This window comes from Rhinoraja longicauda, chromosome 30 (genome assembly GCF_053455715.1).
Source record: "Rhinoraja longicauda isolate Sanriku21f chromosome 30, sRhiLon1.1, whole genome shotgun sequence".
NCBI lineage: Eukaryota > Metazoa > Chordata > Chondrichthyes > Rajiformes > Arhynchobatidae > Rhinoraja > Rhinoraja longicauda.
The window spans coordinates 10,158,774-10,186,093 of record NC_135982.1 but is presented as its reverse complement, the minus strand read 5'-3'; the positions used below and the strand labels follow the sequence as shown (position 1 = coordinate 10,186,093).

At 46.7% G+C, this 27,320-nt stretch overlaps 1 protein-coding gene across 10 annotated transcripts in view; it reads right to left on the bottom strand.

The window, feature by feature from the left end:
* agrn (agrin) overlaps positions 1–27,320 on the bottom strand; it is a 519,366-nt gene that overhangs the window by 240,468 nt on the left and 251,578 nt on the right. For all 10 annotated transcript variants that reach the window (XM_078425207.1, XM_078425208.1, XM_078425209.1 and 7 more), the window contains one exon: positions 9,549–9,596. In XM_078425207.1, coding sequence (XP_078281333.1) covers positions 9,549–9,596 — 48 coding nt within the window. The remainder of the gene's footprint in view (positions 1–9,548; positions 9,597–27,320) is intronic.

Below are 27,320 nucleotides of genomic sequence, written 5' to 3'. Positions count from 1 at the left end.
CTATGTATCTATATTCCAGCATCTACAGCCTCCTGTGTTCCACTCTACCGTAAAAACATATTTGAACATAGTGCAGCACAGCTCAGGAATAGGGCCTTTGGCACAAAATGTCCATGCTGAACATGATTCCAAGATAAACTAATCTGCACTTGATCCATATCCCTTCATTCCCTGCATATCCATGAGGCCAACCAAAAGTCTTAAATACCATGATTGAATGGCGGAGTAGACTTGATGGGCCAAATGGCCTAATTCAGCTCCTATCACTTATGATCTTAATACTATAAATATATATATAAAAAGTATCTGCTTCCACCACCACCCCTGGCAAAGCACTCCGGGTACCCACTATTCTCTGTGTAGAAAACTTGTGCCACACATCTCCTTTAACCATTGCCCCTCTGACCTTAAAGCTATGCCCTCCAGTCTTTGACATTTCCAGTCTTGGGAAAAAACGTTCCGACAGTCCACCTATCTTTGTCTCTCACAATTGTATATGCTTCTATCGGGTCTCCTCTCAACCTCTGATGCTGTGGAGAAAACAATCCAGTTTGTCCAGCTTTGGAGGACGTTGGTTAGGCTGCATTTAGAGGATTGTGTGCAGTTTTGGTCGCCCCATTACAGCAAGAATGTGGAGGCTTTGGAAAAGGTGCAGGGGAGATTTACCAGAATTATGCCGGGATTAGGATGTATTGGCTAAAAGTAGAGGTGACACAGACATGGATTGTTTTCTCCGGAACGCCAAAGGTGGGAAATAGAGGGAATGGAGGGATATGTGTTCCATGCAGGTAGATGGGACGGTCTTGGCATTGTGTTCAGCACAGACATTGCAGGTCAAACTTTTACACAACGTTTCAGCTGCAATCTCGCCAAGGCTCTATTCAGTCACAATAATGACTGCTGGCACTTGATCAAGATTGGCATCCATTGGGTTTGTTGGCATTTGCAAAGGAGAAACTAAAAGCGTTTGGGTGGCACTGTAGCACCGCGAGGAGAGCTGCTCTCTCTCATTTCCACCGACCAAGGGCTCGACCCTGACCTTGAGTGCTGTCCGTATGGAGTTTGCATTGCATGGGTTTCCCCTGAGTGCTCCAGCTTCATCCCACACCCCAAAGGTATGGGGGTTGGTAGTTGAATTGAATTGAATTGGATACTTCATTGTCACATGTGACGAGTCACGGTGAAATTATTTGCCTGCATACCCAAGGTATGCAAATAGTCGCCCATAAAGGGCGCTTACAAAGTCACAAATTTACATATTTACAACCCCCCCCCCCAACAATTACCAACAATACATTGCCCAAAACTATGCAGCTGAGTGGTAAGATGTGGAAGGAGCTGGTGGAAATACAAGTGGAATAAAAAGGGATTTGTGTTAATGGCAGTTTGATGGTCAGCTTGGGTTCAGTGGGGCAAGGGGCCAGTATTGTAGCTGGATGACTCGATAGTTTTATCCGTCATATTTCATAAATACAGAACACTCCATTGGATATTGGGATTCAGCAGCTCACTAATTGCTTCTTGAGGGCAACTAAGGTGTGAAATGCTAGCCTCATTAGAGAGGCCCATGGTCCACAAATGAAGAGTAAAATGAATTATTTAGTGTCGAAAGAGGATAACACCTTTGTGCCCCAAAGAAAACAAAACACCAGGTGTAGTCACTGATTCTTGGACTTCTGGATAAGAGGGTAATCAAGGCACCATTGGTTAGTGCCGGAAATGAATCCAATCAAATTTATTGGCAAAGCAGTAGTTGCCAATGGAGCAGCAGTAGAGTTGCTGCCTTACAGTGCCAGAGGCCCGGGTTCGATCCAGACTAATGGTGCTGTCTACACGGAGTTTGTATTCTCTCCCCGTGACCGCATGGGTTCATCCCATACTCCAAAGACGCACAGGTTTGTCGATTAATTAGCTTTGGTTAAAAGCAAATTTGTAAATTGTCCCTCGTGTGTGGGATCTGGGGATCGCTGGTCAGTGCGGACTCCGTGGGCTTTCTGTCTGCACAATCGGCAAAATGGAAACAAGGGAACTTTGCGGGAAGATGCAGGAATTTAAACAAAACACTGAGGATGTGGACTCTTGGGAGTAAAATTAAAGAGAAAACAGGGACCATTTGAAGAGTTCAGTTTTCAAACGAAGAAATGGACAGATACCTCATTTTAGTTTAGTTTAGATATACAGTCCTTAGTGGAAACAGGTCCTTCGGCCCACCGAGTCCACACCGACCAGCGATCCCGGCACACTAACACTATCCTACACACACTAGGGACAATTTACATTCATACCAAGCCAATTAACCTACAAACCTGTGCATCTTTGGCGTATGGGGGGAGACGGAAGATCTCGGAGAAAACCCACGCAAGTCACGGGGAGAATGTACGAGCTCCGTACAGACAAACACCCGTAGTCAGGATCTAACCTGGGTCTCTGACGCTGTAAGGCAGTAGCTCTATCACTGTGCCTCCTCATGAAGGGAAAGTTTTGAGGGTAAAGGAAACCTGCAATGAATTTGGGAAATCTACCTCCCAATGCAACAAAAATCACACTAATAAAGAAACGCCTTTTAGTCTTAAGAGTGAAACACTTGGGAAACAGGCCCTTCGGCCCAACTTGCCCATGCCGACCAACATGCCCCATCGACACCCGTCCCACCTGCCTGTGTTTGGATCATATCCCTCCAAACCCTCGTCTTCCGAGTGCACTTGCCAACACTTCCTTTGTGGAGAAAAGCAACCACATAAATGCATCTCCGACAGCTTCCATTCAATTTAATCCTGGTTAGTCCTGTATTTGTTATTGCATTTGCATTACTTTAAATTGGATGAGCTTTCAATTTCAACTGAGCAAAATACATGCTCTAGTGCAGGCGATGGATTTAAAAAATATATATCCCCCATCAAAGCTTCCTGGCATCCAATTAACTACAGCAGTATTAATTATTAAATTTGGTGTTGTACTCTTACAAGGCAGAAACAATGATCAGGCAGTGTTGCAGCTGCATTTTACATAGTGGCAGACTAATTTATTTAAATCTCTCAATAATCACAGGTTAGAGTGTGAAGGAGAGAAAAGGGCCACATTTCAGTCAAATGATAGAAAACAGTGGGGAAAAAAGGAGAGACGGGTAGCTTGAACTGGTCTGAAGCCAACACTGGTAATAACTGCTCAGAAGGGTAAAACGAACATTTTAATCTGCCTAATGACATGTCAGTGGAACAGCGGGACAGTTGTGCCCTGCTCAAAGTCACGATGCAGCACTTCAGACTGCTCGAAAGTAGGCGTCAGAAGTTTGATCAGAAATAGACAGGTAAAGACACAAGAGACTGCAGGTGCTGGAATCGTGAGCAAAAAAAAAAGTGCCGAGGAAGCCGGTGGATCAACAGCATCTGTGGAGGGAATGGCCAGACGACGTTTCGGGTCGGGACACGCCATTAGATTGCTCAGACTTTCAACATGTGACGTTGGACTTGACTCACTGAATGAATGCAAGATACAGCATTGAAACTCTGCCGAGTCCACGCCGACTATCGATCCATTGTTCACACCAGTTTAGAGTTTAGAGATACGGCATGGAAACAGGCCCTTCAGCCCACCCACATCGCGCTGACCAGCAATCACCCCATACTAGCACTATCCTACACACAAGGGACAATTTACAATTTACCAAAACCAATTAACCTACAATCCTGTGGGAAGTGTGGGAAAAAACCGGAGCACTCAGAGGAAAACCCACATGATCACAAGAAGAATGCACAAACTCCATACAGACAATAACCGTAGTCGGGATCGAACCCGGATCTCTAGTGTTGGAAGCCAGCAACTCTACCACTGTGCCACCATGCCACCCCTAGTTCTACGTTATCCCACTTTCACATCTACTCCTTACTCACAACAGGCAATTTACAGCAGCCAATTAAGCCACACATCCACATTTTCTTTAACATGTGTGAGGACCACAATCGACCATATACCTCAATCGCAAGCATGCAGGCTAAACGCAAAACAGAGGCTGACAGAACAGTACTTTACCCCTTTCAATAAAACCAATTTTCAGTGGAATGAAACAAGTTCCTTAACATTTGACATGCGGATATACTCCTTTCCAGACTTGGTGTTGGTAGGAATGTCAAAAATATAACAGGGGAGAAGGGGATTCATGAAAAGCTTCTTCCCAGCTTGGCTCAGAAGGCAGTGGAGGCCAATTCTCTGAATGCATTCAAGAGAGAGCTAGATAGAGCTCTTAAGGATAGCGGAGTCAGGGGGTATGGGGAGAAGGCAGGAACGGGGTACTGATTGAGAATGATCAGCCATGATCACATTGAATGGCGGTGCTGGCTCGAAGGGCCGAATGGCCTCCTCCTGCACCTATTGTCTATTGTCTATTGTCTTTTATCAGATTACTGAACGGTCCTCCCATCATCTCGGGGGAAGTCCCGATCTTCCAACCTTCTTCATTGCAGACCTTGCACTTTTAAAATAAATCTGCACTATCTCTGTAACTGCAACACTGCAATGCTGCAACTCTATATTCTAGTAGTTTTCTCTTTGCACCAACCGTTGAACTTGTATTTGGCTTGATTGTATTCATGTATGGTCTGATTTCATAAGTTCATAAATTATAGGGAAATATACTATGCTAAGAACAGTAAATAAATGCAAATTATTGTTGATATCTATTTAAAACCTTTTATACAGCATGGAAACAGGCCCTTCGGCCCACCTTGTCAATGCCAACCAAGTTGACAAACTGGGCGAGTCCCATTTGCTTGCATTATGCCCATATCCCCCTAAACCCTTTCTATCCATGTACAAAAGGATGTATGTACATATACAAAGTATATTTGTATATCCGTACACAAAGATCTGTACAAATCTTTTAAATGTCATAATTGCATCTGTTTCTAGAGCTTCCATTGGCAGCTCATTCCAGGAACGGAGTAACCTCTGAAAAAGTTGACCCCAAAGGTCACTCGTAAATCTCTCCCCTCTCGCTATTAGCTTTTGCCCGCTAGTTATAGAAACCTCCACTGTGGGAAAAGGACTGTGAGCGCACACTTTAACCGCCCCCTCGTGATCTTGTGCACCCCGACAAGGTCACCCCTCAGCATTCCTACGCTCCAATGAATAAAAGGTCCCACCTTATTCAACCGCTCCCTATAACCTAAGGCTTGATAAACCTAGGTGACATCCTGGTGAATCCCTTTTGCATCCTTTCCAACTTAATGACATCCCTGTTACAACTGGCCGACCGGAGCTGTGCACAGTGGTCCAAGCGTGGTCTCAACAATGACATGAATCAGTTTCATCATGATGTCCCTCTGATGTTCCAGGGAAAATAATCTGTATTTGTCCAACCATTCTTGAGAGTTAATTCTCTCTAATCCAGCGAGCAATCTGGTAAATCTCCAAAACCTCCACGTCCTTCCTATAATGGGATGACCAGACACGCACACAATACTCCAAATGCAGCCAAATTAAAGTCTTGCAAATCTGCGACATGATTTCCTGATTCCTGTACTCAATGCATAGCTCTCCTCCCGCTTTCTTACATAACACCAATGGGCTCAGGCAACACGTGCGCATTGCTAATGAAGCAGCAGGACCTCAAATGCATCAATTTCATTCTCTTCCAGTTTTGGAGGGATGCCGTGAAATAGATAAACGATCCAAAATACAGCTACAACTTTTTAAATAGCACAGTTAGAACACATGCAGTTATTTAATTACAGATGTAATTACTTTCCAAAATTCCACGGGCGGGCACATCTATTAACAACATTCACATGGATCCTGCCACAGATTGTGAGGCGTGCACAGAGTCACAGAGTGATAGAGTGAGATAGTGATAGAGCATAGAGTCCTCGAGTCATCGAGTTATTTATTTACTGTGTCATCATCCAACTGTTTGCCAACAGCGAGTCATCGAGTGATAGTGATAGTGCTACACGGGTGGGTACTAGTGCTACACAGGTGGGTACTAGTGCTACACGGGTGGGTACTAGTGCTACACGGGTGGGTTCTAGTGCTACACGGGTGGGTACTAGTGCTACACGGGTGGGTACTAGTGCTACACGGGTGGGTACTAGTGCTACACGGACGGGTACCAGTGCTACACGGGTGGGTTCTAGTGCTACACGGGTGGGTACTAGTGCTACACGGACGGGTACCAGTGCTACACGGGTGGGTACTAGTGCTACACGGGTGGGTTCTAGTGCTACACGGGTGGGTACTAGTGCTACACGGGTGGGTACTAGTGCTACACAGGTGGGTACTAGTGCTACACGGACGGGTACCAGTGCTACACGGGTGGGTTCTAGTGCTACACGGGTGGGTACTAGTGCTACACAGATGGGTACCAGTGCTACACGGGTGGGTACTAGTGCTACACGGGTGGGTACTAGTGCTACACGGGTGGGTTCTAGTGCTACACGGGTGGGTTCTAGTGCTACATGGGTGGGTACTAGTGCTACACGGACGGGTACCAGTGCTACACGGGTGGGTACAAGTGCTACACGGGTGGGTACTAGTGCTACACGGGTGGGTTCTAGTGCTACACGGGTGGGTTCTAGTGCGACACGGGTGGGTTTAAACTAAAAAGTGTGGGGGGGGGGGGTGGAGTCAACAACGTGGACGTGTATCCGTGCAGCTAACGGGAAAGAGAGTGCAGGAAAGGCTATGTTTAACCTAACAGGGCAGGGGGCTGGGACCCAATGCAAGGAGACAGAGGGCCGTAAGAGGACAGAAGCAAAAGGTAGAAGCGAGATAAGAAAAACTAACCTGAAAGCTTTGTGCCTTAATGCGAGGAGCATTCGAAATAAGATGGATGAATTGAATGCGCAGTTAGTAGTTAAGGGATGTGATACTGTTGGAATTACGGAGACATGGCTCCAGGGTGACCAAGGCTGGGAGCTAAACATGCAGGGGTATTCGATATTCAGGAAGGATAGACGGAAAGGAAGAGGAGGTGGGGTGGCATTGCTGGTTAAAGAGGAGATTAATGCAATAGCAAGGAGAGACATTAGCTTGGATGCTGCAGAATCAGTATGGGTAGAACTGCGAAATAGCCAAGGGCAGAAAACGCTTGTTGGAGTGGTATACAGACCACCAAGCAGCAGTAGGGAGGTTGGGGATAGCATCAAGCAGGAAATTAGGGATGCATGTAGCAAAGGTACAGCAGTTATGATGGGTGACTCTAATCTACATATAGATTGGTCCAACCAAATTGATAACAGTGCTGAGGGGGAGGATTTCCTGGAATGTATACGGGATGGGGTTTTAAACCAATATGTCGAGGAACTGACTAGAGGGCAGGCCATCCTAGACTGGGTATTGTATAAAGAGGAAGGATTAGTTAGCGTTCTTGTTGTGCAAGGCTCCTTGGGCAACAGCGTCCATAACATGGTGGAATTATGCATAAGGATGGAGAGTGACACGGTTAATTCAGAGACTAGGGTCCTGAACTTGAATAAGGGAGACTTTGAAGGTATGAGACGTGAATTGGCTAGGATAGACGGGCAAATTATACTTAAAGGGTTTACAGTGGAGATGCAATGGCGAAGATTTAAAGACCTCATGGATGAACGGCAGAAATTGTTCATCCCTGTCTGGAGAAAAAATAAAACTGGGAAGGCGGCTCAACCGTGGCTGACGAGGGAAGTCAAGGAGAGTGTTAAAGCCAAGGAAGATTGGCCACCAGAAGAAGCAGCAAACCAGAGGACTGGGAGAAACTTAGAACTCAACAGAGGAGGACAAAGGGGTTAATTAAGAGTGGGGGGGAAAAGAGCATGAAAGAAAGCTTGCGGGCAATATAAAAACTGTAAAAGTTTCTCTAAGTGTGTAAAAAGGAAAAGTTTAGTGAAGACAAATGTAGGTCCCTTACAGTCAGTTTTATTTTATTTTCACCCACATGTTCAGACCGTAATGGTGTATCCTTATTGTTTTGATGTGTTATGCTTTATTCTTAATTGTTAACTGCATGTTTGTGTTGTCATTTGTGAGCGGAGCACCAAGGCACATTCCTTGTATATGCACATACTTGGCCAATAAACTCATTCATTCATTCATTCATTCATTCATTCAATTAGCCTTATGTTGGTAGTGTGGAAGATGTTGGAGTTGATTATTAAAGATGTTATAGCAGCGCATTTGGAAAGCAGTGACGGGATCGGTCAAAGTCAGTACGGATTTATGACGGGGAAATCATGCTTGACTAATCTTTTGGAATTTTTTGAGGATGTAACAAGTAGAATGGATAAGGGAGAGCCAATGGATGTGGTGTATCTGGACTTTCAAAAAGCATTTGACAGGGTCGCACACAAGAGATTAGTGTGCAAAATTAGAGCACGTGGTATTGGGAGTAGGGTACTGACATGGATAGAGAACTGGTTGGCAGACAGGAAGCAAAGAGTAGGAATTAACGGGTCCTTTTCAGAATGGCAGGCGGTGACTAGTGGGGTGCCGCAAGGCTCGGTGCTGAGACCCCAGCTATTTACAATATATATTAATGATTTAGACGAGGGAATTAAATGTAACATCTCTAAGTTTGCGGATGACACAAAGCTGGGTGGTAGTGTGAGCTGCGAGGAGGATGTTATGAGGCTGCAGGGTGAGATGGATCATTTGGGTGAGTGGGCAGAAGAATTGCAGATGCAGTATAATGTGGATAAATGTGAGTTTATCCACTTTGGTGGCAAGAAAAGGAAGGCAGATTATTATCTGAATGGTGTCAGATTAGGAGAAGGGGAGGTGCAACGAGACCTTGTACATCAGTCACTGAAAGTAAGCATGCAGGTCAGGCAGGCAGTGAAGCCAATGGCATATTAGCCTTCATTGCGAGAGGATTTGAGTTTATGAGCAAGGAGGTCCTACTGCAGTTGTACAGAGACTGCACCTGGCCCTGCCTCAACTACCTCCTCTGGCAGCTTGTTCCATACACCCACCACCCTTTGTGTGGAAAAAGTTACCCCTCATGTTTCCCATTAAATCTTTTCCCCTTCACCTTAAACCTACGTCCTCTGGTCCTCGATTCACCTACTCTGGGCAAGAGACTCTGGGAATCTACCCGATCTATTCCACTCACGGGTTCATACACATCTATAGGATCTATAAATGTGCCTGTCTTTGGCCCATATCCCTCCACAACGTTCCTATCCATGTACCTGTCCAGGGGAAAACTGAGTCAAAAGGCATCATTCAACACTGCCCTGAATCAAATGTGAAGCAGGGAGATCGTTCGGTAGATCGCTACTTCGTGAAGGTAGCCAGCATCTTCAGAAGATGTCAAAGCCTTTCTTTAAGTCATGATAACTCGGCCAACATGCTAATGAGACCCAGTAAATCAGATTAAAAGTGTCGACTGCAGCGGGATCCAAGACTTTAAACAAAGCTTTGACAATCGCATCCTGTAAAATCGGTTCCATCTTTGCATAATTAGTGGCTCCGGTTACAATACTTCAAGCGAAGTGTCCAGAGGAAAGACGCGTGTAATACTTGATTAACCTCCACTTTACAAAATCGCTCCTTGCAAATTTCGGGAAAGGTTGACTTACCATCCTGTGATATTGGGGGGGACAGAGTGAAGCTCGCGGTAGGCTTATCTGAAAAAGAGAAAACAGAGAAAGATGAGAACATTATCAGGAATTCTCACAGGAGTCACCAACAATGTAACCCAGGCAGAATTTAGCAACAGTCCATTCAGATATTATATATTATGATATATATTTTATATTTATATATATATTTATTTGTACCACCAGACTTAGAAACTGCATCTTTCCCTCTGTTATCAGACTCCTGAACTGGCCTCCCATAAGCCAGTGTCACAATCTTTCAACCTTGATTAGTACGGGGTCTAAAGAGTCTGAAGAAGGGTCTCGACCCGAAACGTCACCCATTCCTTCTCTCCTAGATGCTGCCTGACCTGCTGAGTTACTGCAGCATTTTGTGATACCTTCGATTAGTACAGGTGTCAGGGATCATGGGGAGAAGGCAGGAGAATGGGGTTGAGAGGGAACGATAGATCAGCCATGATTGAATGGCGGAGTTGAAGGGCCGAATAGCCTAAGTCTGCTCCTTTTACTGATGAACTTATGAACCTACCTCATTGCGGACATTGGAATTTTTCTCTGAAACTGTAACATTAAAATGCTGTAACACTATCTCCAACACTCTGGTAATTTTCTCTTTGCACTACCTGTAGTGCTTGTATGTGGCGTGATTGTACTTGTGTGTAGTATGATCTGATTTAATTGGATAGCACGCAAACAAAAGCTGTTCACTGTGTCTTGGCACGAGGCAATAAATCAATAGAATATTATACCATGAAATGAGCACTGACAGGGCCAGGATTTATTACCCATATCTTAATGCAATCACAACGAAAGCTCATCAACATCTCTATTTCTTTCGGGGAGATTTGGTACGCCGCCAGAAACTCCTTCAAACTCCTGCAGGTGCTTGGTAGAGGGTGTATTACAGTTCAAATCGCGGCCTGGTTTTGGTAACTCAAACGGCCAGGAATGAAGGAATCTTCAAAAGGTGGTGTACACTGCCCGGTCCATCACGGGTACCAACCTCCCTCAACATCAGAGGGATCTACATGAAGCGCTGCCTCAAATAGGTGGCTAATATCACTAAAGACCCAGACCACCCTCTCCAAACTCCATTGGGAAGAGAGTATAGGAGCCTGAAAACTGTTTCCACCAGGTTCAAGAACAGTTTCTTCCCAGTAACTATTAGGCTCTGAAACCACGCTGCACAACCCTACCCCAGCAAGGATCAACTGTGGAGTTTGTTGTGATTACATTATATAATTGAGTTTTTGCACTACTGCAATAATCTATTATTACGGATTATTAATTTATTATATTATTGATTGATATTTATTTGATGTGTATCACAAAATGCTGGAGTAACTCAGCGGGTCAGGCAGCATCTCAGGAGAGAAGGAATGTCTCCTGAAACGTCACCCATTCCTTCTCTCCTGAGATGCTGCCTGGCCCACTGAGTTACTCCAGCATTTTGTGATACCTTCGATTTGTACCAGCATCTGCAGTTATTTTCCTACACTGTTTAATTTGATGTGTTATTGTGTTAATGATACTGTAAAAGCTGCTGCAGCAAGTGAGAATATCAGCGTTCCATTGGCGGTACCTCTGCCAATATGACACTCTTGATTTCCCTTGACTTGCTGCACCATTTCAGACTCAGTCAACACTGTCTGGTCTCGCCCACTTGGTGGACCAGGTACAGTGGTCGCATTGAGATCTTTTAAATAATCGAGTAGCTTTGCGGTCATCATGTTTCAATTATGTTCAAGTAATTGAATTTGAATCTCCCAGTGGCCTTGGCGAGACTTGAACTTGCGCCTACAAATCAGCAGATCAGATCGCAGGGTGCTAACCCAGTCACCTCACCACAATGCTGACAATTGTTCTGCTCTTCAACTCTCCTTTCCAACAGGCAACACGGTATCTATCTATATACTAAAACTCTCGTTTGTTTGTTTGTTTGTTCCTGAACTGCAGCCAAAACGGACACGGTAGCGCGACAATTTTAGGCCCACCTTACTCATCGTCGTCCCTTTGTTGCTAATGGAAGAAGTTTAATTCAAATCGATGTTATATTTTTAAAGTTATTCACATGTTAAAGTTTAAATCTATATTCCAGGGAGGGAGGGGAGAGGGGGTGGAGGGGAGGGAGGGAGGGGGAGGAGGGAGGATAAGGGGGGGTTGAGGGGGATGGAATGGGGGGGGAGGGGAAGTGGGGGGAGGGAAAGGGAGGGAGGGAGGGGAAGTGGGGGGAGGGGAAGTGGGGGGGAGAGGGGAGGGTGGGGAAGTGGGGGGGAGGGGAAGTGAGGGGAGGGGAAGTGGGGGGGAGAGGAAGTGGGGGGGAGGGGAAGTGAGGGGAGGGGAAGTGGGGGGGAGAGGGGGAGGAGAGGGTGCTGCACCAATGCAGGAGAGGTTTGGGCCCAACGGGTCCACTTGGTCTAGTGTAGTATAAAGAGCAGCTAGGTTTTGTTTTAGATTTATTATTATTGCCGAGGTACAGTGAAAAGCTTTTGCTTGCGTGCCTTCCAATCAAATCAGATAATAGTGCACGTGAACATAATCAGGCCAAACACAAGTACAACAGGGAGAACTTCTTCAGTCTGAAGAATGCTCGACCCCCCCCAAAAAGTCAGCTATTCCTTTTCTCCAGAGACACTGCCTGACCCGCTGAGTTACTCCAGCGTTTTGTGTCTATTTGCGATTTAGACTAGCATCAGCAGTTCCTTCCTACACAGGCAGAGTGGAGAGAAAGTGCAGACTATCGTTTCTGCCCGCAGAGTGCAGAATATAGTCTCTCAGCACGGTGGCATGTGAGTTTTAGAGGGGGAAAATATTTATTGTAATGGATACAGTGAAACTCCGCAGTTGTGCTTTTCACTTTAATAATTGAAACCTGCAGATATATCTTTTGAACGTTAAAGCTAGGAACAAGCATGTGCCCATCGAGGCTTTGAAAGCTGTCAGCATGATTCTCCCCACCAGTGACCTTCACTGTCAGACTCAACCTCACGGCTGTTCTCTGAGTACAAGTCACCCTCGAGGTGCTGGCGGAATATTGAATCCATAAAGTGAGCTGGCTCACCTCACCCAGCTTCAGCTGACAACAACAGTTCTCCGGATGGAAAATAAAGCCTTTTTGTTTCTCCCCCCCCCCCCCCCCCCCCCCCCCCCGCCCTCACCGAGGTGAGGTTTGTGTGGGTCACAGGGAGCTTGGTCTTAAGAGTGATAGAGTCACACAGCGTGGAAACAGCGTTGCCCACACCGGCCAACATGTCCCATTTACACTCGTTCCACCTGCCCATCTCCCTCCAAACCTGTCCTGTCCTGTCCATGCACCTCTCAAAATGGTTCTTAAATGGTGTGAAAGTACGGGCTGCAACTACCTCGTTCCATACGCCCACCACCCACCATTGAAGTCATGCTTCAATGCAAAGCCCAGGTCCCGATCACCCGGTGGTTGCTGGCAGTGCAAAGGTGCTTGAGGGACATGCTTTTACACTGAGCTGAGCAACAGAAGCCTCCTCCGCCCTCTCCAGTGTTCTCAACATCCCATGACCAACGGTGCTCTCAAAGGCAATATTCAACCCTGGTTGGTCAATGGGGTTTTTGAGGTCGCACGGTGGCGCAGATGGTAGAGTTGCTGCCTTACGACGCCGGAGACCCGGGTTCCATCTTGACTGCAGGTGCTGCCTGCACGGAGTTCCTACGTTCTCCCTGTGACCGTGTGAGCTTTCTCCCGGTACTCAGCTTTCCTCCCACACTCTAAAGTCGTGCAGGTTTGTAGGTCAACAAGCCCCTAATGTGTAAAATGTGAAACCAGGATAACATGGAACTAGTGTATGGGGTGATCAATAGTTGGAGTAGATGTGGTGGGCCGAAGGGCCTGTTTCCACGCTGTATCTATAAACTCGTTAGTTAGTTAGTTAGTTAGTTAGTTAGTTAGTTAGTTAGTTAGTTAGGTTAGTTTATTGTCACTCGCACCAAAGTACAGTGAAAACCTTTTGTTGTGAGCTAACTAAACTAATGATCATGAACAGATTATCATAGTCTTTCCCTCTCTGGCTTGCTGCCTACAAATTAGCTGCCATGACTTTTACATTATAAATGTGACGACAATTCTATTTAATAATTGTTTCATATGTTAACAAGTTACCATGGTGATGATAAGCTCCCTTCAGTGAGCATTTATCACAGGGGTTTTTTTTTAACGTGCACGAATCAAAGATATTTTATTTACGTTTTCGATCCAAATGGAGAACAGAACACTGAACGGTGTCTTACTGGCAACGGCTATTTCAGGGAATGACCAGAACAAACATGACAGAGCAAACAGTTTACTGTACGGCAACAACATTTACTCAGACAACCGGAGCTGTTTAAAGGGCAAAAGTGAACAAAATAGAGCAAACTCCAGTTTGCTACATGAATAATTCTGGTTTGAATAATTCTTTCAGAAAAATTCAGTGACTCAGGAATATTGACATTAAAATTATGAGCATTAACTCAGTTTCAGTCGCAGCGGTGCGAGCACTAGGCTTGGTCGACAGGGCAATTATCCAACTACCTGCACTCTGCCTGGGTCTCGCACTGCAAGCCTTTATCGGGTCGAGTTTAGCGCTCCATGCCCTGCCAGTGACGAGGCAGAAGGGGCAGCGGGTAGTTGCCGCACAGGGTCCAGCGCGTCGGGTTCGATCCCGACCTCGGGTGCTGCTTGCGTGGAGTTTGCACGTTCTCCCTGTGACTGTCCTGGGCTTTTCCCTCGGTTGCTCGGGTTTCCTCCCACGTCCCAAAGACGTGCGGGTAAGTCAGTCAGCGACGCTAAGCGGGAAATCTTCAGTGGCCAGGAGAGGCCAAAGAGTCAAAGAGGTGTTGGTTGACATATGAAAGGGAATGAATTGTAGAGCTGCAGCGAAATAAGGGGGAAAGGGGGTGATGCAATTGCCCTCCTGGAAGCTGGTCTGGACCCAGTGGGCTGAATGGCCTCCTTCAGGAACATAGAACTGTGCTGACAGAAACAAGCCCACTATGACTGTACCAAACATGATACCAAGTTAAACTAATCTCCTCTACCTGCACATGATCCATAATCCTCCGTTCCCTGCAGATCCATGTGCTTATCTAAAGGTTTAAATGCCATTGCCCTGTCCCTGTCTACCACCACCCCTGGCAGCGGGTTCCAGGCACCCACCACCCTCAGTGTAAAAAACTTGCCAGGTATCTTCTTTATACTTTGCCCCTCTCACCTTAAAGCTGCTCCCTCTTGTCCTTGACATTTGCACCCTGGGAAAAAGATTCTGATAGTCTGCCCTGTCTATGTCAACCTCTGTCACTCCAGAGAAAATGATCCAAGTCTGCCCGACTTCTCCCGATAGCTTCTAGATACCAGAAGTCCTAGGTTTGGGAGGTGTTTCACGGGTAGCTTTGGTGGGTATCGACAGTAGTGGAGTGATGGATGGGGTGCCAATCGAAGGCAGTTGCTATGTCCTGGATGATATCAAGGTTGTTGACTGTTGTTGGATCTGTACTCATTCAGGCCCTCTTCGGGTCGTTCACCTTGTTGTGGTGAAGAGGCTTGCGTGCCCCCATGATTCCGAGAGCGATGCCGTGGGAAGCACTAGCTTCTGGTAGGGCCACCCATGGCGGTAAGGTCGAGGACGAGGGTCCAGACTAAGAACGATCCAACGTACAAGACCCCAACGGCGGACCACGTTATCTTGAACTCGACGGCTGTGAAGGCGGATGATGAAGGCTGCAACAGATCTATCAGCTCCAATCGTCTTGTTTCCCTTGCCATCGGAATTAGTTGATTGATTTGTGAAGGACCGTGTGCTTCTTGGAGTGCAACATTAAGTACACGTGAAACAAACGCACGCACAGGCGTCCTCGTTCTGTGAGCAGCGCAAAACTTCACTCAAGACCTTCGGCGATGGGGGAAGGGCGATGGGCGCAGGCTACGTGATGGCCGGAAGCTCCTGGTCAAGAACCGGCATGGAAGCGGTGAATACTTGATTCAATCGCTACAACGGAATGTAGACAATCATCCTCGACCTCGAGGGATTGCCACCACCACGACTCTTTCAGGCAAGTGGATAGCACCATATCACACACCTGACCTGCCCTGTGTTGGTGTAAAGGCTTTGGGATGTTCAGAGTACAGCCATTCCTTATGTACCCAGCCTTTAAGTGGCTGGTCCCATTGAATTTTATTTGAGTTTGGAGATAAGCATGAAAACAGGTCCTTCGACCCACTTCGATCAATGGCCAACCATTGATCATCCGTTCATACCAGTTCTATGTTATCCCGTTATCCCACTTTCTCATACACTCCCAACACACCAGCGGCCATTTTAGAAAGGCCGATTTGCTCACAAACCAGCACGTCTTTGGGATGTGGAAGAAAACTGGAACACCCATGCAGAAACTCATGCGATCATAGGGAGACCATGCAAACTCCACACAAACAGCATTCAAGGTCACCCTTGGAAGGCACAGTGGCACAACGTTAGAGTTGCAGCACCAGAGACCCTGGTTTCATCCTGACCACGGGTACTGTCTGTACAGAGTTTGTATGCTCTCCCTGTGACCCTGTGGGTTTTCTCTGGGTGCTCCAGTTTCCTCCCACACTCCAAAGACGTACAGGTCTGTATGTTAAATGGCTTTGGTAAAATCGTAAATTTCTCTAGTCTGTAGGATAGTTCTAGTGTACGGGGTGATCTCTGGTTGGCGCGGTCTCGGTGGGCCGAAGGGCCTGTTGAGGAGAAATTTCTTTAGTCAGAGGGTGGTGAATTTGTGGAATTCTTTGCCATAGAAAGCTGTACAGGCCCAATCAGTGGATATCTTTAAGGCAGAGATAGACTGATTCTTGATTAGTACAGATATCAGAGGTTATGCGGAGAAGGCAGGAGAATAGGGTTAGGAGGGAGAGATAGATCAGCCATGATTAAATGGCGGAGTAGACTTGATGGGCCAAATGGCCTAATTCTACTCCTATTCCTTATGATTGTAATGGCATGCACATTAAAGAGTAGCCCGTAGTATTTAAGAAGTCTAGACACCACTCGACAGCAGGAATGATGGAGGTCGACATTTTCTCAGTCTCATGCGCTCTTCGCACAATGTACACGTCACTCCCAACACTAAGTTACATCAATGCCATTTAAAACCAAATTACAGAAGAGGAATCCAGTGTGAGGCTCTACTATACTGAACAAATGTGCTGGAAGTACACAGCAGGTCAGGCAGCAGTCTGAAGAAGGGTCTCAATACAAAACATCACCTATTCCTTTTCTGCAGAGATGCTGCCCGATCCACTGTCTCTATCTGTGCATGAAATGGACAGGGTACGTTTCAGGTTGGGACCCTTCTACAGACTGATTGTGGTGGCGGGAGAGAAAGCTGGAAAAGAGAGGTGGAGGTGGATCATAGCCGGAACCACGGAAGGGGGTGTTGTGAGAGAGGGTCTCACAGAACTCCCATTGGAGAGAGAAGGAGGACGCCTTCAAAGTGGTCAACATCGAACATGTGAGCAAGGCAAATTTATCCCGCAGTGCTTTCTGGAGGAGAGAGGGTGAAAACAAAAAAGACTAGGAGTGGAGAACAAAGAAAGAGTAGGAGAAGAGAGGGAAAGGAAAGAGTTAAGGAATAAGAGAGAAAGAAAAAGTGAACAGAAAAGAAAATTACACAAGACACTTACTGAGCAATCCTATGCCCACTGACAAATCGCAAGACCCGAAACACAATTTAATAAACACCCATTCTTGATTTATATCAGAAATGCAAATAGAAAAAAGCAATTGAATCAGCCACGCTGAAATGAATGTATCCTGAAAGAAAATTCACATCACCATGGCAACTCATTAACATAAGAAACAATTATAAATAATAAAACACAAGCTGAAATCGATGGGAATTATTCAGAAGCATATTTACTTTTGATGGTCCTACAGGAATTGGTTCCCAGGACATTTTCCCCTTGATGTCCCATTGCGCGCTCTGGTTTCTCACTGCCAGCGGCCATCTTTGTTGAGTGGGGAGATGGTGCAGAGCTTTTCAGAATTTTCTACTTCCCTAAACTGGGTCAGATTTATGCTGATCGCAGCCGAAGATCGACAGCCTATTCAGAGCCTGGGGTCTTGGCCTATAAATGCAGATGGGGGAACTCACACAATGGGGGGGATCTCACTGGACGGAGATGCCCTGCAGCACAATGCGGATCCAGATATCTGGCACCATTTCAGCATTGGATTGGGGGTAACTGCACACACAACTACACACACAACTGCACAGCAATTTAGACAGGCGCATGGACAGGAAAGGTTTAGAGGGATATGGGCCATGGGACTAATGTAGATGGGGCATCTTGGTCGTCATGGGCAAGTTGGGCCCCTTTGCATGCTGCATGACTCCATGAGTTGATTTCTCCAAATATAAGTAGACTTCTATTGAACTGAATGAGCTACAAAACTTTGTGAATCTCCCAATCCCACAAAAAGGACGAGAGGATACCCAGTTCTTTACACTGCTGGACCTGTCTTATCTATTATCTGTGTTATCTAGTGGAAATAATGACACGAGGGCTGTGGATCTAGACCTGCGGGGTTAATCGATTCACTGCTACAGTGCTTTTGACATCTAATATTTACCAAATGATTGTACAAGGAGGTGTATGGGCACAGCCCAGGTAACGCATTCGTCTAGTTTGGTTTAAATTAAACAAAACTCAACTGATGCAATCTGTGGAATTCTCTGCCTCAGAGGGCAGTGGAGGCCAATTCTCTGAATACATTCAAGAGCGAGCTAGATAGAGCTCTTAAGGATAGCGGAGTCAGGGGGTATGGGGAGAAGGCAGGAACGGGGTACTGATTGAGAATGATCAGCCGTGATCACATTGAATGGCGGTGCTGGCTCGAAGGGCCGAATGGCCTTCTCCTGCACCTATTTTCTATTGTCTATTGTCTATTTCATAAATGCTCGATGCACTGGGAGCTACAAAGCGTGACCCTCTGTGGCAAATAGGGTGGGAGCAAGTGGGGAAAGAGAAAGCAGAGACAATGGCCGTAAAACAACTGAAAGAAGCATGTGTTGTCACTGCAAAGCCTCAGGAATTAGCATCCTGGTCCCTAAGATCTTCTAAAGGAGCATTTATAATTATGTCACTTTGCACGAGGGCTTGGTGGCTTGTGGATTTAAGTCCTGAGGTTTACACTGACACTGCAGATCAATATTGTTGGTAATATCTTACAGGCAATATGTGAATCCCACGGCCCCTCTCACTCTTTTCTGATTGATTGAAAGATACAGCATGGAAACAGGCCCTTTGGCCCACCAAGTCCATGCCGACCATCAATCACCCATTCACGCTTGTTCTATGTCATCCACAACTTTCTCATCCACTCCCTACACGTTTGGGACAATTTACAGAGGCCACATGTGCTCGGGACTTGGGTGGAAACCGGAGCACCCGGAGGAAACCCATACGGTCACAGGGAGAACATTCAAACTGACAATACCAGATCGAATTTGGGTCTCTGGCGTTGTGAGACAAAAGACAATAGACAACAGGTGCAGGAGTAGGCCATTCGGCCCTTCGAGCCAGCACCGCCATTCACCGTGATCATGCACAATCAGTACCCCGTTCCTACCCTCTCCCCAAACCCCCTGACTCCGCTATCATTGAGCTCTATCTAACTCTCTCTTGAAAGCATCCAGAGGATTGGCCTCCACTGCCTTCTGAGGCAGAGAATTCCACAGATTCACAACTCTCTGACTGAAAACGCTTTTCCTCATCTCCGTTCTAAATGGCCTACCCCTTATTCTTAAACTGTGGCCCCCTGGTTCGGGACTCCCCCAACATCGGGAACATGTTTCCTGCCTCTGGCGAGTCCAATTCTTTAATAATCTTATATGTTTCAATAAGATTCCCTCTCATCCTTCTAAATGCATCCAGCTGCACCATGTTCTGATGGACAATGGCACTATCCAGACAAAATACAGGGACATTTCATTATGGTGTCGGCCAATATCATGAGAACAGATTTACTATATTGCTGTAAAAAGTTGCTCTGCACAAACTGATTGTCAGACTTCCTGCAGCACAATAGTTACTGGGTTCACAAAATATTTAATTGTCTGCGGAATTCAACTAAACATTGAGGATGAGGATACTGCTATATTAAACGCAAAAAAACCTTCCAATGATTACTCCCAAGTCTGGATTTAAGTATCATCAACCTACGCCCAGATACAGAATCAATGCATCTCAATGGGAATACAATTCCAAACTATCGTTAAATGGCAATACTTATTGCAGTCAACCAGACCGCCAACTGAAGAGATTTTGACAAAACTACTCAAGGGACTTTATGTATTTCACATTTAATCATAGTAATAGACCTGATGGTACTTTTTATGTCCATATTATCACACTATGGTACTAACCAATTATTATCTAAAATGAATATTTATTTCAGAGATAAATCACAATCATGTCCTTCATTATTCCAGCATGACTTCAAAGAGATTGAACGACAAGTGCAAATATCCGGCACGGCCACGGTTTTATGGAGCATTCACAGCGTTCCCGGGGCATCAGCGAGGAGCTCCATGCACACAGAGGGCATCCTCCCGCAACCCCGGCTCATTCAGCCGCAGCTGAACCCTGCAGGAGGGGCGACTGCTCTTGCAGGACTGTGCAGCAGGGAGTGTCAGCAGCAATAGTTACTGCACCGCGGGGGGGACGTACGACATCTCATGGCCGAGCAGAAAGCCAGCCAGTCTCCGTCACCCTACCACCAATGAAAGCTTCTACATTCATCAGTCCAAACAAAGTCCCAGCGACGGTTAGAACCGAGAATAGTAACGTACAGCATTGCCTTTTTAGATGTGATGCAGCTTGTACAATATAGTACCCCACAACCTTTCTACTGACAATTTCATAAGCAACACACAACCTTTCTACTGACTCATAAGTGCATATGTGTTAGGAGCGCAATTAGACCATTTGGTCCATCAGGTCCACTCCATCATTTAATCATGGCAGATCTAGCTTTCCCTCCTAACCCCATTCTCCTGCCTTCTCCCCGCAACCCCTGACACCCGTACTAATCAAGAATTCATAAAATTGAATTTTCTCATGGAATAAATTAAGGCACCGATTAGTGATAGAGTGAGAAACAGTACTGTTACTTTGGTTGAAGGTTTAGAGCGTTCTGGTAATATTGTAACATGGGGGATAAATGTAGGTCGGACATCAGGGAGAATTCCCCCATGGTTCTTTAGCAATGCATTATTGGACCCCTGGTCATTACTGGGTGTAAAATCCCATTCAAAATGACAATGTCGGGCTCCTTCAGTGCAACATTTCAACATGTGCCTCAAATCTCCGCATGCCCTCTATATTTCCATATAACATAAAGGAGGCCATTTGGCCCTTTGGGACAATGCCGGCTCACAGGACAATCTCTTCTCCCTCCCCCCCGAATAATTCTTCCTGTTAACCTATTGCCCCCCCCCCCCCCCTTCCACCCAATGTTTCCCATCAATTCTACCAGTCACATTCACTCCGGGGACAATATACACTCCAGGGCCTATTGGGCTGCCCAATGGCGCAGCGGTAGAGCTGCTGTCTTAGAGCGCCAGGGACCCGTGTTCGATCCTGACTACGGGTGCTGTCTGTGTGGAGTTTTTGTACGTTCTCCCTATGGTTTTCTCCGGGTGCTCCGATTTCCTCCCACACTCCAAAGACGTGCAGGGCTGCAGGTCAATTGGCTTCAGTTAAATTGTAAACGGTCCCCAGCGTGTAAGACAGTGCTAGTGTACAGGATGATCACTGGCCCGTGTGGGCAAGGGCTGTTTCCATGCTGTATCTCTAAACAGTCCATTAACCTACCAACCCGCCTATCTTTGGGACAGGGGGGGAAACCGCAGTACACCTATGTGTGCGACAGGGGGACATGCCAACTCCACACAGAAAGAATTAAAGATCAGGATCAAATCTGAGTCCCAGGAGCAGTGAGATACGAATGCCATCAAAATGGTATCACCATTTATCTTGCCCATTGGAGCAATTACAAATCTGGGCTCTGCAATATTGTCACTGAAAAATTACTGTGAAATTTCATTTAAAATTACTGATTCAGTAAGATTTATTTCCAAATACATGAATTATTGTTACTCCTGCCATTGGAGGGAGTTAAACTATAATACTAGGACACAGTCTTAAATGCTTTGGCCCAATAACATTGCCTGTCTGGCCCACTGAGTTACTCCAGCATTTTGTCTATCTTCGGTGAATTCTTCTTTAGTTTAATTAAGAGATACAGCATGCAAAACAGGCACTTCTGTGAACCGACCATCGATCACACTAGTTCCATGTTATCCCAATCTCGCATCCACTCCCGGCACACTTGGGCTAATTTTTACCGAGACCAAATGCCCTACCAACTCACGTCTTTGAGATGTAGGGGAAACAGGAGCTCCCGGAGGGAAGCCCACGTGGTCGCAAACTCCACATAGACAGAAGCCGAGGTCAGGATTGAACCCGGCGCTGTGAGACCTCAACCGTGAGACCACATACCTCTCAACCGTTCCTATACACGAATCTGTTCAAATGTCACCTCAATGCTGTTGCTGTAAATCTTTCTCCTCTCACCTGAACCTTTTCCTTCTAGTTCTTGATTTCCTAACCCTGGGAGAAAGTCTGTGCATTCACCCTACCTATTCATGATTTTATGCACCCTCTATTTGATCGCCCCTCAGTCTCCTGCACTCCAAGGAATAAAGTCCAACCTCTCTCTCGACGGCTCAGCCCCTCGAGTCCTGACAACATCCTCCTGAATCATTTCTGCAGTCTTTCCACTCAGTGGTGGCATCTTCCCCTTCATCGTTGCTGGCTCTAACTCCTGGAACTCCGTCCCAAAGCCATGGGAGCAAATTCACCGCAAGCAGTGCAGTGACTCAAGAAGGCGGACTGTCGTCAGCTTTCTTAAGGACAATTTAGAGTTGGGTAACACAAATGCTGGCTTTACCAATGGCATCCACGTCTCCAAAAATGAATTAAAGACGGCAGATTTATTTCCTTAAGGTCGTTGTCTTTATATTACCATCTGTGGTTGCATAGACTCCATCATTGAGCTTTGTATTCCAGATTTATTTAATTACTCCAATGTAAATCCCAGCAGCTGCCATGGTTTCTGTTGCAGGCACGTCTCTTTCAGGCTCCCAGGTACCAAAGTAAAAGCTAAGCAGTTCCCAGCCATGGACTTGGGGAGCGAGAGTGCTGAGTCCAACTCACATCGGTGTGATGTTAAAACTGGACATCAGTAAAAGCAACGGTCGAACAGGATACCAGAGTAAATTGACCCATTAGTATGGTTTTCTATTACTTGCAGAATTGTTTTCAAGAGTGAGGTGGATAGAGCTCTTAATGATAGCGGAGTCAGGGGATAAGGGGAGAAGGCAGGAACGGGGTACTGATTGTGCATGATCTGCCACGATCACGGTGAATGGCGGTGCTGGCTCGAAGGGCCGAATGGCCTCCTCCTGCACCTATTGTCTATTGTTTCAGATTTCACAGAGCACTCTCCTCTTGTGTCAGTGTTAGTATACATCGAACATAGAACTGTACAGCACCTTGGCCCACAATGTCTGTGCCCTCTAGTGCAGTTAACATAATCTCCTCTGCCTCCACATGATCCCTCCATTCCCTGCATATCCATGTCCCTGACTGATTAGTACGGGTGTCAGGGGTTATGTGGAGGAGGCAAGAGAATGGGATTAGGAGGGAGAGATAGATCAGCCATGATTCAATGATGAAGTAGGCTTGATGGGCCGAATGGCCTAGTTCTGCTCCTATCACTTATGACCAAAACACAAGCCTCTTAAACGCCATTATCGTATCTGCCTCCACCACCACTCCTGGCAGCATGTTCCAGCCACCCACCATGCTCTAGTTTAAACAACTTGCCATACACATCTTCTTTAAACTTTCCCCCTCTCAACTTAAAGCTGTGCCTGTTAGTCCTTGGCATTTCATCCCTGGGAGAAAGGTTCTGACTATCTACCTCATCGATGCCTCTCAACATTTTCTCTACTTCAGTCAGGTCTCCCATCAGCCTCTGAGACTCCAGGGAAAATAATCCAAGATTGTCTAACCTCTCCTTATAGCCAATGCCTTCTAATCCCAGCGGCATTCTGGTAAACCTCTTCTGCACCCTCTCCAAAACCTCCACATTCTTCCTGTCATGGGTCGACCAGAACTGCACACAATACTCCAAATGTGGCCGAACCAAAGTTCTATAAAACATTGTCGCACCGTTATTTTTAAACGACCGGTTTTCAGATCTATATTGCTCTCTGCCACTCATGGTATCACAGCAGAGATCACTGGTACGCTCAGCAGACCAGGCAGAGAAACCTGCGGAGGAACCCTCCATGTTTCAACAAGTAGCAACAAAGAACTGCAGATGCTGGTCAATACTCAGAAGGTCACAAAAAGTGCTGGAGTAATTCGGCGGCATCTCTGGAGAACACGGATAAATGACGTTTCAAGTTAGAGTCTCGGGGTGGCACAGTGGCAGAGTTGCTGCCTCACCCAGCTCCAGAGACCCAGTTTCGTTCCCGACTACGGAGTTTGTACTTTCTGCAGATGCTACCTGTCTGTTTCTGTTTCGGATTTTCTGTATCGTGCTTTGGTTTCCTGTGATGCCTTTGGCAGCTACAGAGACTCTGCTATCTGAGTCAACCCAGAAGGGCTTTGAGGTAGATTCTGACTTGGAATGGAATCAGATGGAGGAATTGAATTCCCAGAAGCTGCAATTGTTAACCAGAAAGTTAAACCGGTATGGTTGTGGACAGAACCTTTGGTTTTTTTAATTAGTTTCTCACTGTTCTCAACAGCAGCCCCTGGTCACAAATCAGATCACAACAAGCTGGGAACAATGTTCTAAAAGAGCTCATCAGACAGCAAGCAGTCTCTCCCCCAGGCCTGTGCATGATACTGTTCCCACAGGTACTGCATGCTGTTGGTGGACCATTAGGTGGGTACATCTCTCATGCGGGTTAATGGTGTACCGGGGCACCAGGGCACCACGCATCCCACCAGCCCCCTTCAACGATGCATCTCTGTGCAGAGCCTTTTTGATATTCCAGGTGGAAATATCAACGATTAGAGGGCATGGGTTTAAGGTGAGAGGGGCAAAGTTTAAAGGTGTGGTTGTAGGCGGGCACAGAGGGACGCAACATCACAGTGCAGGCCATTCGGCCCGTCGGTCCCACTCCCTTCTCCCGAGCTCGTTTCTTACAAGAAGTCGTCAGTCCCCAGCACCATCTCCCACAGAAGGAACCTGTCCACTGGATGGAGGTGGGGCTGTGAAACTGGCCCTTTGGCCCACCGAGTCCGCGCGCGACCATCGATCACCCGCTGTGGCGAGTTCAACGTGAGCCAACAACCTCATCCGCTCCCGACACACCAGGGGCAATTTACAGAGGCCAATTAACCTGCAAACCCGCACGTCTTTGGAATATGGGAGGAAACCCACACGGTCACAGGGAGAACGTGCAAACTCCATACAAGGGCAGGGCTGAGGCCGATGCTGTAAGGCAGCAGCTCTACCTGCCCTACCTCTGTACCACTAGGTTATCGATTCGGAGTTGTAAACTCAAATCTTATCAGCGTAACGAGGAAATTGTATTCAACTAATCAACCTGGAATAAAAAGCTGATGTGTACCGTGGCTGTAAAACTACTGGTGTGTTGTATAAAATTAAAAATCAGGCTTGCTTTCTGTCTTTCGGAGTTAGCCTGCTGTCCTTACTCATTCTGGTCAAAGGTGAGCACAAACCGCTGCTAAAATGGCCCCAGACAAACAAGTGAGAATGGACAATGCAAGCCAACCTTCTCTGTGACGGAAGTTCAGAACCCACCAACAAGTAATTGACAATCCCGAAGATCAAAACAAAGCCGCAGATGCTGGAAACACAAAATAAATACAGTAAGTGCTGGAAACGCTCATCAGGTCAGACCACAACCGTGGGAAGAGAAGCAGAACCAAGGTTTCAGGTTGAGTTCTGACGAACGGTCTTGTTTTATTAGCTTTGTTTCTCTTCCCGCAGCGGTGCCCTGAGCTGCTGCGTATTTCCAACGTTTTATGTTTTAATAACTCACAATGCTATTGATCGACGGCAGAACTCAGAACAGTGCAGGACATGAACAGGTCCACGGAGGCTGTGCTGAACATAACACCAAGTTAAACGAATCTCCCCCACCCGCATGTGACCCATGTCCCTCCATTCCCTGCATATCCACCTGCCTATCTACAAGCCTCTTCAACGCCACTATTGTATCTCCCTCCCCCACCATCCCTGGCAGCACAGTTCAAGCACCCGTCGCTGCACATCTATATACTAAAACTCTCGTTTGTTTGTTTGTTTGTTTGTTCCTGAACTACAGCCAAAACGGTACACGATAGCGTGACAATTTTAGGCCCACCTTACTCACCGTCGTCCCTTTGGTGCTAATGGAAGAAGTTTCATTGAAATCGGTGTTATATTTTAAAAGTTATTCACAGATTTAAAGTTTAAATCTATCTAGGGAGGGAGGGGGGGGGGATAAGGGGGATAGAGGGAGATGGAGTGGGGGGAGGGGAAGGGGGAGCGGAGGAGGGAGGGATGGGGAGGAGGGAGGGGGAAGGGGGGAGAGGGAAGGGGGAAGGGACGGAGGGGGAAGGGGAAGAGGGGGGGAAGGGGGGAGGGGAAGGGATGGAGGGGGAGGGGGAAGGGAGGGGGGGGAGAGGATTCTGCACCAATGCAGGAGAGGTTTGGGCCCAACAGGTCCACTTGGTCTAGTCTCCTTTAAACTTTGCCCCTCTCACCTTAAACCTATGCCCTCTAATCTTTGACATTTCCACCTGGAAAAAAGGCTCTGACTGTCATAAATGTGCCTCTCATAATTTTACCAGGACTCCTCACAACCTCCAACGTTTCAGAGAAAACAATCCAAATATGTCCAACCTTTCCTTATACCGAATGCTCTCTAATCCAGGCCTTCGTTATCACCTCTTACACAGCCAGCAATGGAGCATTGTGGGCTCCACCATTTCAGGCTCGTTTGTGCTGGCTCGGAGTTGTTCTGTACTTTCTCATGCCTCTAGTTTCCCTCTCCCCCGACTCTCAGTCTGAAGAAGGGTCTTGACCCAAGATGTCACCTATTCCCTTTTCTCCAGAGATGCTGCCTGACCCGCTGAGTTGCTCCAGCATTTTGTGTCGAGCCTTCTGGTAAACCTCTTTTGTGCCCTCTTGAAGCCTCTCTGTGCAAAATAAATCTTGCCCCTCCCACCATAAAAAAATAAGATCAGAATTAACGGGCACTCTCTATTAAAAAGGAGGTGAGGAGGAACCTCTTTAATCAGAGGGTAGTTAATCTGTGGAACTCGTTGCCAGAGTGCTGTGGAGGCCGTCAGTGGATGTATTTAAGGCAGGGATAGACAAGTTCTTGATTAGAACGGGTGTCAAGGGTTATGGGGAGAAGGCAGGAACATGGGATTCAGGTGGCAGAGATCAGCCATGATTGTATGGCGGAGTGGACTGATGGGCCGAATGGCCAAACTCCACTCCTATAACGTAAAGCTGTGCCCGCTGTTGCTTGACATCCCACCCTGAGGGGAAGAGGACCTGACTGTCTAAACACTCTGCAGACCACAAAACCATTGCTGGGAGGTTAGAGGGTTCTGTGGATTCTGATATCAACTCGCTGAACCTCCTGTTACTTGGGGACTGG